General features: G+C 40.9%; 1 protein-coding gene across 1 annotated transcript in view; it reads right to left on the bottom strand.

Moving 5' to 3' along the window:
• Positions 1–16,905, bottom strand: part of furina (furin (paired basic amino acid cleaving enzyme) a) — a 98,836-nt gene that overhangs the window by 31,954 nt on the left and 49,977 nt on the right. The window contains exons 4-6 of the mRNA XM_080767287.1: positions 12,222–12,320; positions 10,255–10,383; positions 9,036–9,112 (exon numbers count right to left, since the gene is read on the bottom strand). Coding sequence (XP_080623413.1) covers positions 9,036–9,112; positions 10,255–10,383; positions 12,222–12,320 — 305 coding nt within the window. The remainder of the gene's footprint in view (positions 1–9,035; positions 9,113–10,254; positions 10,384–12,221; positions 12,321–16,905) is intronic.

Raw genomic sequence — 16,905 nt, 5'->3', positions numbered from 1 at the left:
TTTACTTTTAAATCAGAAGTTCAGAACATTAGGCTGGGGTAGCAGCTTGCTTCCTGCAGATATGCAGCATATTTACCCAACATGCCTTGCAGGAGTCTATAAAACCCAGTTTCTTTCATTGAACTGTTACAGCAGTTGTCTAGGTTAGGAGCAGCCAGGTACCCCATACCGATACCATCAGCAACACTTAATTAAGCCAAGACACCCAAGGTAAAACATTCTAAGTGAGAAGCAATTCCATAAATTATCATACATTTCTCCTGCACCGATTTTGGTGGGGGAAAGAGACAGCTCTAGTAGAAATGAATTAACATCAATTAACATTAATTAACATCATAACTAACTTTTATATTGCTGGGGCCAACTGAAATCATGATTCAGAATATGATAGACTTGCAATTTCATTAACATGTATTCAAAATGCATTTACCGGTACGTTAAACATTTGTGAAACTTAATGACAATCACGAGTGAGTTTGTTTTTGTGGGCTATTGTAAAGAGAATAGCCCACTCCTTTGGCTTCGTACAATCCTAACTGTTAGTCAATATAGGCTACAGTATATTAATGATCACCACGTAATATATATCCTTTATTGCTAAAGGATAAGCCCCTTGAGATGTCTCATCTCATTTTAGAGGGGGGCCTCAACACAGATACACAGTACAGTTCACAAAACAATACAACAGTACAACCATACATACATACAGACAGGACAAAACAAAAGCTCTCCCAAAGATAGCTGCTCCCACCCCACTGTTTCAACCCTAAATAGCTTAAAAAGTTCATATGGAGGATATATACCCATTGTACAATAAAACCATGTTACTAGGCAAAATAAACGAGCTTCTACAGCCTTAGTGAATATCCCGAAGGCACACACATACAGTAACCATTCAGTAGCGTATTGTATGCCCAGATAGATGCACGCACACACACACACACACACACAGGTTCGAATCCCGACGACCATTGCTGCATGTCACTCCCCATTTACTGTCAGTCTACTGTCCTACTATATCATTAAATGCATAAAAGCCCAAAAATAAATCTTGGGGGGGGGGGAAAGAGAGAGAGAGAGAGAGAGAGAGAGAGAGAAAAAGGAGAAAGATAACAGAGAAGACCGCACATTTACCTGTACTGTATTATAAACACCATATACTCTATGCCAATTCTGATTCTAATGACAAATGAAATGAATTATACATTATTCTATTTTCTCTGCCAATCAACAACCAACATAAATAAATACATAAATAGAAGTGACAGCCTGATCAATGAGCCTTTGAGTGAACACTGATAGGAGCTGGTAACAAAGTACACCAGTACTACATTTCCACCTAATTGGCACACACACAACAATAAACTTGACGCTTGCACATTTTCCTTCATCAGAGAGCTCTCTATTCAAGAGACTACGACTAAAACTAAAATAGAAATTTGCTGCCAAAAACAACACTGTACCTCTGTTCTAAATTACACTTTTTTAAATAGGACTTGAAATGACTGAATCATAAAGGGTGTGACACAGTAGGGTTTCAGAAAAGAGACCTTCAAACCATGAGTGTAATTCATGCTGGCAAGGGCTTCAGATATACAACACAACCAGATTAGCTCATTGCCAAATAACCACTTCAACTCGGGAAATGTCAGGCCAATTTATAGCTATTTTTAATCCAGTTCAGGCTTTTCGGGCCAAATATACACTCTCATGCAGTCTCGACTATTTAAGTGAACGATTGTAAGGGTTAGGTTAGGTTTTAGGGTTAAATGTTTATACAGAAAAATGAGAATTATTAAATAACTCTGAGATTTTAGAGATTTGTGAAAGGCTATTTTCACACAGAGTAATTGCTCAAGCAGTCAGATTTGGACCATGAGCGGGCAGTGGGTGGTAGAGTCCACTCCCAGATATATTGATTTACATCCAACTACACTAACAGCAGTTATGATGGGCATGTCATTAAAATTCTAAACACTGTGCTGCTACCATCACTGGTTACACACACGCACACAGACATTTTGTTAAACAGCTGTACAAGGATCTCAAAATAATGTGATAACAGTGATAACAGGGGATTAAGGCTAGCAAACAAGGATAAAGAGAGACTTTTCTACTTACAGACAGACAGACATGGCCTGTGGTTCAGTCTAGCCACAGACACAGAGCAGCTACAGCTGGCTCAATACTAACAAAACATTACCATTCATATCCACCAAATGGCAGAGCCATTATTATTATGCAACATCATTCAAAACTATTTCTCTACGGAGACGGTGACTATACAACACAAATAATGGAAACGGCAAACAGCAGATACCTGAATAAGGCACTGACACAGAAAACAACGTGCCAACAATAAGCACTATAAAGCACTGCCTAAGCAAATACTTTTGGTCATTTAGATCATTTTGTTTTATCTAGTGTGTGCTGCAGGTTAAATATCAAATATGTTTTATCTAGTGTGTGCTGCAGGTTAAATATCAAATATGTTTTATCTAGTGTGTGCTGCAGGTTAAATATCGAATATGTTTTATCTAGTGTGTACTGCAGGTTAAATATTGAATATGTTTTATCTAGTGTGTGCTGCAGGTTAAATATCAAATATGTTTTATCTAGTGTGTGCTGCAGGTTAAATATCGAATATGTTTTATCTAGTGTGTACTGCAGGTTACATATCCAATATGTTACACTACACTGACTACAGTACCTATAAGAGAAAATGCTCAACAAGTTGTACTTGTTTATACGGTTGACTGACAGTTACCATTTTGCATTCCAGATATCCGCTTATTTTTATTTTTCTTCCCCTTCAAATCCAAATGATTTTCCTCCTCAACGGTGTTGATGTTGATCAAGAAATAAAATTGCCTAGTTCCCAGAGCATTCATGCATTGCCTATAATTCCCCAGAGTATTCATGAATTGAATCACTATCACATGACGGTGAAAGAATTAATCACCCTGTCCACAACAGCTTCGGATTTTCTCTCCGCAGGTCCTAATGTCTCTCTCTTGCTCCGAGAGATTCCATATTCGGCTCCTCAAAGGCTGGCACACAGTCTCTTTCATTTCACTGGGTTTTTCCTAACTTGCACATTAGCCTAATTACCTAGAGAAAATCATTAGGGGTCTTTGCAACTTGGCCAGAGGCACTGCTTGATCATTAGTCTCTAGGCTGCCGCTGGGCCTAAAAAAGGTAGATCTGGACAACTGTTTTCCCGGGTTCAGACTTAATCAGTTGACTAATGAGTGGGCCTTACAGGACAAAGGTCCTGGTAGTGTTTTAGAACACGTTGACAGTGTAATACAAAGAACATGTCTAAGGAGACTAATGCGCCGCGCGGTGAGATTAATCAGCCCGGCTGTTTCACTGTTTACAAACAGTTCATTTCATCCATCATTGAGGATCATTAGTATGATTAATATAACCTTAATACAAAATTACCGGCTGTCTGACATACAGAAGAAGTGTTTCTGAACAATGGCCCTTGATAAGTGTTCCATCCATTAGAAACATACTATTAGCTCTAGAATATTTTCCAATTACCCTGTTTGCATGCAAACAAAACACTTTCAGTGTATTGGACGAGTACAGAGAGAGGAATGTGTACTTCTCACAAAGTAATAGGTCTCCTACTGTCAGGCAGGAACAAAGTTAGTAGATAATTCCAACCAGTATAATTAATACAATGCCCTCAACTATACTGTAGCCTACACAGTAAATCAAAAGCTCCATCAATCAGCGCTGGATTAATGTATTTTTTTTTTCAGACATAACTTGACCTTTGGTTCTGTACTTGGTCTTCTCTTCCCCCCCCCCCCATCTGCACCAAACCTCTTCGCTGAGAATAGTCGATCTACAAGTTCACAAGGCATCACTGCGCGATGTGTTGTGAGCTTAGAGATCCGATCTTTTTCGGCAAATGCTACCCCCATAATAGGGATGCTAAGTGGTTAATACATTTTGTATTATTTTTTAAGTTCCTATATCACACAAAGATTTGGTGCCTCCCCTGCAGTAACTCTGAGATCCCCCTGTCCTGTTGAAGACCCTGCAGTAACTCTGAGATCCTCCTGTCCTGTTGAAGACCCTGCAGTAACTCTGAGATCCCCCTGTCCTGTTGAAGACCCTGCAGTAACTCTGAGATCCCCCTGTCCTGTTGAAGACCCTGCAGTAACTCTGAGATCCCCCTGTCCTGTTGAAGACCCTGCAGTAACTCTGAGATCCTCCTGTCCTGTTGAAGACCCTGCAGTAACTCTGAGATCCCCCTGTCCTGTTGAAGACCCTGCAGTAACTCTGAGATCCCCCTGTCCTGTTGAAGACCCTGCAGTAACTCTGAGATCCTCCTGTCCTGTTGAAGACCCTGCAGTAACTCTGAGATCCCCCTGTCCTGTTGAAGACCCTGCAGTAACTCTGAGATCCTCCTGTCCTGTTGAAGACCCTGCAGTAACTCTGAGATCCCCCTGTCCTGTTGAAGACCCTGCAGTAACTCTGAGATCCCCCTGTCCTGTTGAAGACCCTGCAGTAACTCTGAGATCCCCCTGTCCCGTTGAACATCTATATACTACACAATGTGCCCTGTCCAGCTGGTATACCTACAGCATTAACCCATTCTGTACACGTACGGGAATCCCTTTTGGTGTTTTAGGCATTATGTTATACTTTAGCTATTGAAAAATAGCAGATATACAAGCTCATAGTGTGGCACGAGTGCCATGCTATACGAGCTTGTAGATCTGCTATTTTTAGAAAAATCATGAAAATGTGTCGCAAATCTTTGAATATATATTCTTTCAGAGCGATCATTTTTAACTCAAATCCTTGCTTCAGCATATTTTCAGATGGGTGTTGCCAATTACATATAGTTTTTGGGGTCCTTGACATGAAAAACCTTGAAAAACACTGACATAAAAACATAGGTTTTTCAGGTTTTTCATTTATTTTTAGAATCGGTCTCAGGTCTAAATGGGTTAACCCATTTTGGGCGGGAACCCCTTTTGGTGTTTTAAACATTATGTTATAATTTAACTATTGAAAAATTGTAAAAATGTGGCGCAAATCTTTGAATATATATTCTTTCAAAGTGAATGTTTTTAACTCGGGTCTAAATGGGTTAAGTTAAGTCATGTGGATCTGGTAGATTGATTACTCAAAGTTAGTAATTAAAAAAATTATTGAATTTGTGAGACGATGGGATTAAAAAACAAGATAACCTTTGGACATGGTTCGCCAGCAGTGCAGCATCTTGGCATGAAGTGAATACATATTTTAATGCTGTTCTGTAAATTGACTTGTTCTCCACTGTGCAGTACATGGGAAACACAGGATTCATTCACAATTCCAATTATCTTTGATTCACTTTCTTATTTCGCTTTAAAACTGTCTCATCTCCTCTGACACAATGTAGTGCTTGTAGTGCACCTTGTCATAGATAGGCACATGATTTATAACGCTGTAGTCATTATAAAATGCTTTCTCTCACACCTTACTGTCATAAACACCATCTACTGCCAAAACACATTGTGATTTGCTCTCCATAGGAAACCCACGATAAGGAAACAGCTTATCGTGGCTTAAAGCAGTCTAACAAGGACCTATAAGAACACACACTTTATCTCACTCCTCCATACTGGTCATAAAAACAGCACTGTGGTGTTAAATGTTGTGTCCCTAGGACATTGTTTTTTAAACTGACTCTTTCAATCACCTCTTTATCTTCTGTATATATATTTAAACCAGCGTGTGTGTGTGTGTGTGTGTGTGTGTGTGTGAGTGTGAGTGTGAGTGTGAGTGTGTGTGTGTGAGTGTGAGTGTGAGTGTGAGTGCGAGTGTGCATGCGTGCGTGCAAGTGAGTGAGTGCATGCGTGTAATTTCTCTCCAAGGCAGACCTAACTTTGACCGACCAGTATGTTCAGTAGGTTTGTAACTATATATTTTTACAGTATATACAGTATATTTCTTCGCTTACTTTTCATTCGTTGAATTTTGAAGCCCATTTCCCGTTTTTTTGTTGTCGTTTATTTTCATATACAAATGTGGAAGAAACTGTTGTTTATCTTCTATAATCGATAAATGCAATTAGACACCCCGATTTTATATTTTATAGTACCGTTTCAAACAGTGGCATGCAAAAATTGCTAAACTAGCTGATCAAAAAGCTCACAACGTAGTGAGTTTGTAGATAATCGATTAAATTGATTAGTTTGATTGATTAACTGTTGAACCTCTAGTGTTCAGTGCCGCTTCGTTCACCTCAATTGAATTGAGGGTTTAGGTTAGTATTACCTTGAGAGCAGGAACTAGTTTTTTCCCCCAAAAGCTACAGAATGCTCCTGAAATGAATATAGAGGGTTCCTGCTGGCAACAGGGAGAAACGTTCCTGAGTTTCTGGGAAATCTCCTGCGGTCGAATAGATGAGGCAACCTCCCTGCGGACACTGGTAATCATGCTATACTCGACACATTTATTGCAGACATTTGTATTACAAAACACGTGTGTACACTCATTAAGTTCATAACTTATTTACGAGCGTCTGCCTCGGCAGCATGAGACATGCAGCGTGTCATGCTGTGTGAATGTATAATGAGTGAATGATGGATGCATAACTGCATGTAATATCTATATATTTTTTTTACAAAAATGTTAATATTCCTACATTTATTGTATATTACTCTGTGGCTTAAGTGTTACAGATAGTTTTTGTTTTGGTACAGGCCGCCACCTCTCCATTAAATCAGGACGTGCAGAGAATGTTGCTTTTCTACCCCTTGAGAGTTTCAGAGACGTCCCCTCCCATTTCCCCAAGTTTGGGCACAACTGTGAACTTGGAGAACATCTTGATGTGAGTCAGGGGGAAACCCTGGAGAGAGAAAAGGCTAGATCATGTTGACTTGGGCAAACATGAGGCTGAATGGACACATTGCAGCAGAGCCATCCTCACTGCTGCCTGTATACTAAGGAAGAAAGGCAGCTCTATATGGAGGTGAACAGAGGTGGGCTTTCTGCAGGGAACAGGCCTTTTATACAGTCTAGCACAACCTTATGCTGCTCCCTGCCTGCCCACAGGGTGCTTACACATGCATCCATACCGATCAATCATCACGCACGCACGCACACACACGCGCACGCACGCTACAGGGAAGCCACAGAAAGCTGTGTGGCAAGAGATAAGGGCTGGTTTGGGCTGAGATTGTGAAAGCTAAATGTGAAGTAAACATCAACATGAAGCATCTTCCATTATGGGTCTCCAGTTTTTCTCCTGTTTTTCTTGACGGACCCACATCATGTCCTTGACTATTCGCTTTTCTGCCGTTCTTTCCAATTAAGACACAGTCATTCATGAAATTACGCACGTTAATGGAGAAATAAATAGCCCCAGAGAGAATAAATTGTTTATGAATGAAAGGCTGTCTACAGAAGGTGACTTCTATCAATCACCACGGCCTCTTATTCTATTCCATTAGAAAACATGCAAAGATGCACAGAAGTAATACCAACCAGAGAGAAACGATGTGTTTAATATGCTGATATTTCCCTGTCGATATGATTATCAAAAGGTTTAAACCACCCCCCTTAACCAGAATGATGTCATAATATGATAAATAGCACACAAAAGTCGGCATGAGCTACTGAGATTAGCTGCGATTTGAATATATATTTTTTTAAAGCTTTAAAATGTACCCAAAATAGGTAAGTCAGGGTTAATGTGGTTTATAGCTCCCATTTACTGAAACACACACAAAGGGCATTTACACATATTTTGCTGCACGGTGTGGCAGGGGAGCGTACCTGTTCCCCAGGTTCTATGTTCCCCCCCAAAAAAGGTTCTTTGTTCCCCACTAACCTAAACCTAAACCAGAAACCAAACCTAGTATTTTTTGTAATTCTAGTAAGACTAAAAGTATTTTAGCAACATAGTCGTAGTGTTACTTTTAGTAGCAAATTCTGATTTAAGCTCAGTCTTTGAACAATCCATTGAACTTTAGGCCTGCCTAGGCTACTTAAACTATCTAGTCTTAATAGCCAACAAAAAATGAACACTGGCATAAAATAAACTAAAACATAATTGCTCAGACTCTTGCAACAAAGATGTCAAAAACAAACATTCTTTGTTCTGTACTTATACATACAATTGTATAATACAAAACACTGAAGTCCTTAAACCAGAAACCTATAACGCTAACCCTAAACCCTAAGGTAAGTGGGGAACATAGAACCTGGGGAACATTCCCCATAGAACCTGGGGAACATAGGGCAGAGAGTGTATTAGCACAGCTACTTTTGACACGAGTCATCTTGCAGCTCTGTCTTCATTCCTGTCTTCCACATATACATGCTGCCTGTTACACGGCCATGGCTCCATTCCACCAGTCCCTAACTATAACCTTCACTGCCTGCCTGTCATCAGCCATCATGGTGAGCCTCAAGAGAGGCTGCCTGGCCAGTTCCTCTTAAACAGCAGATTACAGAAAATCACAAATTCAAGTCAGAGGGGAGGAATTTCAGTGGGAATGAAGAGCAATAGCTTCTCCCAGTGCCAGAAGGATTTGCTCTGTTTCATTAATGTGAATGAATGCCTTAATTGCCTACTTCTCTGTGCGAGGGAATAGTATATCACAGGGGTAGTAAACAACTCCTACAGAGGCCAAGGCAAAAAGAAAAGAAGAAGCTGCCTTTCTTTACAAACACCAGCGGATTTGTTCTACTAAACCAGGCTATAATAATAGGTGCTCTGGTGCCAGCTAGGTGATTTAAGAGATTTGGGGGCTAAGTTAAGTTCAAGATAGCGGTAAATTGTTCATTTTTGACCTATAAAGACAATAATTATCTATTAAGTACATCTATCTGCCTGGCGCCTGCTTGAATGTGCGACCGTGTGCATTACAGTGATACATTGTTCCATGACCTAAACAGTAGTACTGTTCTCTGTTTTTCACTCGCATCAAACTCAGTTTGGATTTTGGCATGTGACGTGTTGTGTGGAATGGATGCACTGCCTACATTGCTAACCTAGACATTCCATCAGTTTGTACCTGTTGTCATTGAGCTGTGTGTATCGTGGCTGGGGGTCTGGGTCCCCATCATTCACATCATAGCTGGCTTCTGGGTCCTGAGGATTGAGAAGTAAGCCCAAGTAAGCCAAACAAAGGAGAAAACGTGTTGTTCAATGACAATAATGTTTTTTATTTCAAACTGGCTAACATTGACTTATGTTCAGCTTTTAGGTCAGTCGTAGTCTCGCATATAGCCAGATGATCAGAGATCTCCGACCTACTGATACTTCTCAGGAAATCAAAATTCAATGCAAATTCAATGAATGCCCTCTATTCTATCACATTGGTTCTGCAATGGTGTTATTTGTTATGTTTTGGAATAGTCTTAGCCCATTAACTAAATACAGACGTCACCAGACATATCAGCAGGTGAAGATCTCTGTTCGTCTGACAACGCGAGACTATAGGTTATATCCGTTATGTCAGTTGATAACAGGATAATAATATAGGTTGTCATATGTGGGACTAATGGCATTATTGGTAATAATAGAGGAGGACATTGTGGTGTTAATACACAATACACAGAAAAAAATAACAGAGGAAGTCCACTGTAGTCGCAGCTGTTACCTGGCAAAGTATCAACAACATTCCACTGAAACCATCTACATTCTAGATTCTAGTGGTTCTCAAAGTTTTTAAGTGGTGCAACCACTTCCTTAAGTGTGTGCCTGGGTGGCTGTCTGGCTGTCTGGCTACCTTGAAATTACATTTGGTTGGTTTTCAAAACCAATTAAGTGTCACTGTTGTGCAGCCTAACACACACATACATATTAACTGTAGTGTATATGATGATTTCAGGTGTATCAGTACAGTACAGTACCGTACAGTAGAGGGGACCCCCTGGGGACCCCCACATGGTAACTCTGTCATTTCTCAACCATTTCGGACGCGGGGCGGCTCGCCGGAAACCGGCCCGGCACCCTGGGCGCTTTCCTGATGGTCTGGATGTTCCCGGGGACCACCACACGGAGTTGCACCACTTACTTCACACGGGTGTGATTTGTTTTATTTCAAGGACCACCAGTTTGGTATGCATTTGGGCCACAAATCCCCATGAGTTACAGACATGTAAGGGTGCATTTGGTTCCCAACTATCAATCATTTTTGCTGGGAACACCCTGGAACCTCCTCATAGATACCTGGGCGTCCTAAGACCCCACTTTGATAAGCATTGTTCCAGTGAATAAGTGATACTTACATAGTTCTGACTCAGGTCAGGGTGGTTCTTCTCTATGCCATCATCCAAGATGGACACCACAACCCCTTTGCCTGTGTAGCCCAACTCCCAGGCACCCTTGGCATTCAGATCACGGTGGTTTGCATTATACTGTGGACATAGAAAAGCATGGATGGCAGGAATTATATCATCTGGGAGGATATTCATGAGCTGGCAAGCAACAAAATACCAACTGCAACATTTTTCTCTAACCATTCTAGACAGATGGACAGTAGGCTTTGGTGTAATGCTTCCAGGAACAAAGTGTTGGATTTGCAACTTTCAGAAGAAATCAGAAACTTTCCCTTCTGCGGAAAAATGGGAAGGTTTTGCCATGTTGAAAAAGCATTCATTCAGTATTAAGAGACACAGTCCCCTAAGGTTGTATCTTTTATCTGAGTTAACAGCAGTCGCTCCCACAAGAGGCTCTGTCAGCAAAGCACCAGCAAATTTGGTGATAGCAGTAATCACTCTGCAGGCACTTTGATGTTCACTTGACATTCGATTTGACCTTTGGCAAAATACCACGCATGTTATACGTTTCAAATCCATTCTTTTTCGAATGCACCCTCAACTGAAGATAATTTCTCTGAAACACCCTCTATTTTCCTCTCCCCTTCGATTTAAAAAACTAGCCGTCCATTTCACTGGTACCTAGTCTGTAGGCGGTGTCATTTCTATTGAATTTCTAAGGAAAGAAATCCATCACTGCCTAAAGCCATGTTCTGATATGATCCTTGAGAACGAGAAGCAGTTATACAGGGTGATGAGTCACAGAGAGAGGCAACATGTAAAATGTTTCATTCTGAATATCTGTGCATGAAATGCTTTTTCCCTTCCTATAGTCACTTTAGAGCTGAATATCCTTACAGTATCAACAGTTTTAATGGCGGGATTAAACAATGGTGTTTCCGGTTTCACTGCCGTGTTTTAACCCATTTTGCGCGGGAACCCCTTTTGGTGTTAGCATCATGTTATGCTTTAGCTATTGGAAAATAGCAGATCTACAAGCTCATAGCGTGCCACCGAGTGGCGCGCTACGAGCTTGTAGGTCTGCTATTTTTTTTAAAGCGAAGACATTTTTAGAATCTGATCTCAGGTCAGAATGGGTTAATAATGAAACTGTCAGGATGTAATAGACATTTTTAGAATCTGATCAGAATGGGTTAAGTTACCTTTGAAGAGCCACTGTGCCGACCGCTGAGTTGCTTGTCATGAAAATCCACTACCCATTTAGGCCTGAGGCCGATTCTAAAAACGCCTCTATATCCTGACCCTGACCCAAGTCATTTATTAAAGACAGTGACAAAGTAAATGTATCAGGAAATGGGGAGGATACACATAATGCATATTGCTGTCAGAGATCCCATTGTGGTGTGAGCGCCACATCCCTTTCTCTTTTAGTTTTCCTTGGGGACTCGTTTCCATTGTGGTCCTACTGTATGTACTGTATCATCAATAACTGACGTCTAGAGCGGGTTGAATTCATATGCGTGTGTGTGCTCATCATTGTTGTAGACTGAGATGTACAATAAACCAGTGCATTCAAACATATAAAAGCTGCAGTGTGTACAGTATATGGGCTGTTTTTTATTTATGTTTTATCTCAATCCTACAGCTAAAGTCATTCTACTTTGTGTTTGTTCTGCAATATGATACTCTCAGCCGGCCAAAGGCTTTCAGACCCACACTGAATGGAATATGCCCCGTCTTTTTTAACGTGTTAGACATCACAATTGGGATTTTAATTGCATATTGACTTTGAGAGGACAGACAAAACAAACAGCGTAACGGTGAATGATCTCTAGGGTAATTTATTTATTTTTCAAATAGACGAACAGCTCAATGCAACCTTGTGTACCACAGTAACCCCCCCCCCCCCTTAAAGCACACACATTTTGTTTCAGCCAACAATGCTCCTGCCCAGGTGTGCTCTGATCTCTACTCACCAGATACCACTGGTCGTGGAACTTGGGGTCTGCAGGCTCCGTCGTGTAGATATCCCTCTTCTTCCTTTGTTTCACCACCTGTTGTTCTGCCCACATCACCTGAGAAAAGAAACACAGACATTTAGAAAAGAGTACATTTTTAGGCTTTACTAAATTGGGACTTGAAGGGGAGAAAATGTTTTTCTTTTGTCTTTGCACAATAATATAGTCTTTTCATTATGTCTTCCCACGATCTCCGTGATTTTATACAGTCCAATCCAATCCAATCCACTTTATTTATAAAGCACATTTTATACAACAAGGTTGAAACAAAGTGCTGTACACAAAGAAATACTAAAAAAGCAACAACACCAACAACAGTACATAGACAGGGCACATAAGGACACAATGCAGTGGAAGCAGCAACTCTTAATCAGTATGTTCGAATACCAAGGAGTACAAGTGAGTTTTCAGACGTGATTTAAACACAGACACACGGACCATCCCTACTTTACAGTCCCCACAAGGATAAAAAAGGAAAGTGGGCGCTGTGCCTTCAAATTTAAAGCTCCATCTGATTGGAATGACCTACCAAGTCCACTCAGATCAATCACTTCCCTTCAACGTATTTAAGGAATCAATTTTCATACACCTTCTAACGCCGTGCTCATGCTTCTAAATTAACGTACTCTTCTTGGCAGTTGTCCTTGTTTTCCATAAATATAACATACCGACCGATCTGTATGTACCTTCATACGTGTTCCCTGCTGGCTCGATGCTGCTGTTCATTATCACATTATGCATGCTGGTATTGCTTGTTTGCTTTCGTTTAGTTTTTTGCCTAATAACATGGTCTTATTGTGCAAAGGGTATATATTTTTCCCCATATGAACTCTGCTATTTAGGGTTGAAACAGTGGGGTGGGAGCTATCTTTGGGAGAGCTTTAGTTCTGTCTTGTTTTGTTTTGTCCTGTCTGTGTGTATGGTTGTACTGTTGTATTGTTTTGTGAACTGTATTGTACAATGTATCTGTGTTGAGGACCCCCTCTAAAATGAGATGTGACATCTCAAGGGGCTTATCCTTTCAATAAATGTATATATAGACAAGGTACAGTACGTTTGTTTATGTCAGTCACGGATACTAAAATCTGATGTTATATTATTTTTTCTATGAACCTGTGACTTGTTGACACCCATACTGTTATAAAACCAAAATAAAAAGATTTTGAAAAGAAAGAAAATAGTACATTTATGATGCCACCAAAATGTTGAAGATGGATTGTCAGCCAATGGCAGCGAGCGCAAGGACAAATGCATTTAGCAGTAAGCACCGCTGCTCGATATACAGTATGCTACAGTACAGTGTTGTTTTAGAACATAGTCTCTTGAATAGTTTTCATTTAGTTTCAGTCACATTTTAGTCACCTGGAATGTTTTAGTGTTAGTCTAGTTTTAGTCGACTAAATATCATAAGATTTTAGTCGACAAAATCTATAGTTGATTTAGTCGACTTTTTTGACTGTTTTTTTCACTTGCTGAAAATAGCACAACACGTCGCAGCACGACGCATTGTGAGCTTGTAGATCGGCTATTTTCAGCATGCAACCCAAGTGTAAAATAACTTCAGTCAGTAGTCTTAGTTTAGTCATCATAGTTTAGTCTTCATTTAGTTTTCGTCAGTGGAAAAAGGTAGCCGACGAACATTTTTGGTCTTAGTTTTAGTCGACGGAAACACCACTAGTATGCTACTAAAACCATAATGATCAGGGTCACAGCAGCGTGGCGACACAAGCCACGGAGACTGTGGGCCTCTCTAACGAGACCGACTGACTAACGGGAGGCCAGAACAGACTAATTAAAATGTCTGGACTGGGTGCACATGAGAGATGACACAGACAGCGCTGTGCACAGGACAGTAAGCACACACACACACACACACACACACACACACACACACACCAATCAATTCACACATAGGAAAAACTAAACAACATGAAGCAACAAAACATGAACTTCTCAAGCCCTATATTTATTTATATACTCAGTCGTATGACAAAAAACTAAAATAGAATGAAATATAAAAACGGAAATAGCTGATCTACAAGCTCACAAGGTGTCTGTCACATCACATCAACATGTTGTGCACTGACTTATAGATATTTTATTTATTTAGAAAGTCGTTATTTTTGTTGTTGCAACCACTCAGTAGGCGTTCCGCATTACTTCCACATACGGTATTCGATTAGATCACAGACCATTTTATGGTTGTATCCAGAATGAAAACATTCTCCGAGGTAAACAAGTTAAGTGTACATTCCCCATTCCCCAGATTAAAAACTGTCAAGGGAATGAAAGGATGTTATGGAGCGAACATTTTGGGTCCGAGTTCATATCAGAGCCCTGCCACTAGTGTAAATGGTAAATGGTGCATTTATATAGCGCCTTTATCCAAGGCGCTTTACATAGATTGTGCATTACATTCAGCCATTCACACACACATTCATACACCGATGGCGGAGGAAACCATGCAAGGCACCAACCAGCACATCAGGAACAATTTTTGGGTTCAGTGTCTTGCCCAAGGACACTTCGACATGTAGACAGGAGGAGCCGGGATTCGAACCGCCGACCCATGGATCATTGGACGACCTGCTCTACCTCCTGAGCCACAGTCGCCCTGCGGACCCCCATTTGAAAAGATATGATAAGAGAAGATTTCTACAGCTCTAGCAGTGATTCTCAACCCGTTTGATTTCAAGGACCCCCAGTTTGACATGCATTAGTCTACGGACCGGCGGACCCCCATTTAATGGCATTTCTATCTCTTTGACCCACAATTTATAATGTAAAATCAATGTTAATTTAACTCTGAGAGTGTACAAAATGGAACCAAATAATTTGGTTCCATTTGTACACTCTCAGAGTTACAGACCCATAAGGGTCCAAACTATCATTTAGCTGGGTACCCCCTCCACACCCGGTCCTTGAGGGTGTGGTTCCCCACTTTGGGAACCACTAGTGTACGGCATACACAGGATCCAACTGAAGCAGAAGTTGCCACAGTAGGCATCATCTCTCTTGAGAAGGTCATAAATAATATTATTTGATCCGACAGGGAAGGTGGGTTATTGAGGAAGTGAAGCATTGAAGTTGGCACAATGAAAAACATAAAGGAGGTTGTGCACATACCAGCCAGGCCTTGGCAGGGGAAGAAATAGCCTTTTCTGCAGAAAGTAAACAGTGGTGTTGACAGAAGAGGCTCTCTGATGTCAATGTGACAAAGACTCATTTGTACACAAGTGTCCCAATTAAACGTCATTACCCGCTGGTCTGTGTGGTTTCCTGTCAGATAGCGGCAACACATTCCATTTATTTCTCATCCTACTCTAGGCTGAGGAAACGTGGGGCAGTCGGTCTTCCTTTTTTATTGCCTGCTTTACACACACACACACACACACACACACACACACACACACACTCATCAGACCTCAACAAGCTATGTCAGCCTCGGCATACAGTAGGGAACAGGAGTCATGAACAGCAATATCTTTCCGTGATGGGATGGGGAACAGAGATCAACGCAACAACAACAACAACAGCCAAAGTCTGTCTGGCTAAAGTTATACAGGAAGACACACAGTTAAGAGTGAAACGGTGCCATGCTGGAGCCCCTGCTCACGCTCCTGCAAACACAGCCGACAACATGACCACTTAATCATGGCTCTAGGGCTGCCAGGCGGGCAGACGTTCCCATTAGCCGCTCATCTTGGGTTCTGCAGTCACAGACAGGGGCGCACAGCTTTTAACAGAAACTGACAGTAACACCCATTTAGTGTGCACCCGGTGGGTACACCTCCTAGACATAGACACATCAACACCAATGACAGTGCTTGTAAATGTCAGCTAAAGATGCAACGAGAAAGCCTTCTTCCTAAGTGGCGTCTTTACGAGAGAGAGAGAGAGAGAGAGAGAGAGAGAGAGAGCATTGTGTTGATGTTGGATTGATGTGGAGACGACCGTACTGTTAACCAAGTGGTGATGATGAATGTTTCACATTTCCTAACGACTAAATGAATGCTCATACTCAGACAGCTGAGTCAGTCTCCCATGGGGAACCTTTGTCAAATAATTACGTTTAAAATTTGTTCTGTATGCTACTCATTACACTACAGTTAATTGCTTGCTAAATAAACACTTTGCGTTACCTCTCCGATTAATTTACGACTTACGAGTTCCAATTATTACTTTATGTGAACGAGTGAAATACCCTGGTCAATTGGCATCATATTGCGGATACATGAAGTTAGTTTTGATTGATTGATTGAAATCTTTATTAACCCATTCTGACCTGAGATCAGATTCATACGAGGTTTCCACTGGACACACACTGGTCTGATTAACCCATTCTGACCTGAGATCAGATTCTAAAAAATGTCAGTCGTTCTTCGATTTTTCAAAAATAGCAGACCTACAAGCTCGTATCGCGCCACTCGGTGGCGCGATATGAGCTTGTAGATCTGCTATTTTTCAATAGGTAAAGCATAACATGATGCTAACACCAAAATGGGTGCCCGGTCAGAATGGGTTAACAGTTTGCAGAATTACAGTACATTTCAAGCACAAACTCAATACAAAGACTGTTAACTGTGAGTGGACGACCCAATTAAGCCTTACACTTGTTTACAACAGGGTCCACATTGTTCAA

Source organism: Protomyctophum bolini (assembly GCF_963924005.1).
Source record: "Protomyctophum bolini genome assembly, chromosome: 1".
NCBI lineage: Eukaryota > Metazoa > Chordata > Actinopteri > Myctophiformes > Myctophidae > Protomyctophum > Protomyctophum bolini.
Note: the sequence above shows the minus strand (reverse complement) of the source record. Positions and strands in the feature narration are given on the sequence as shown.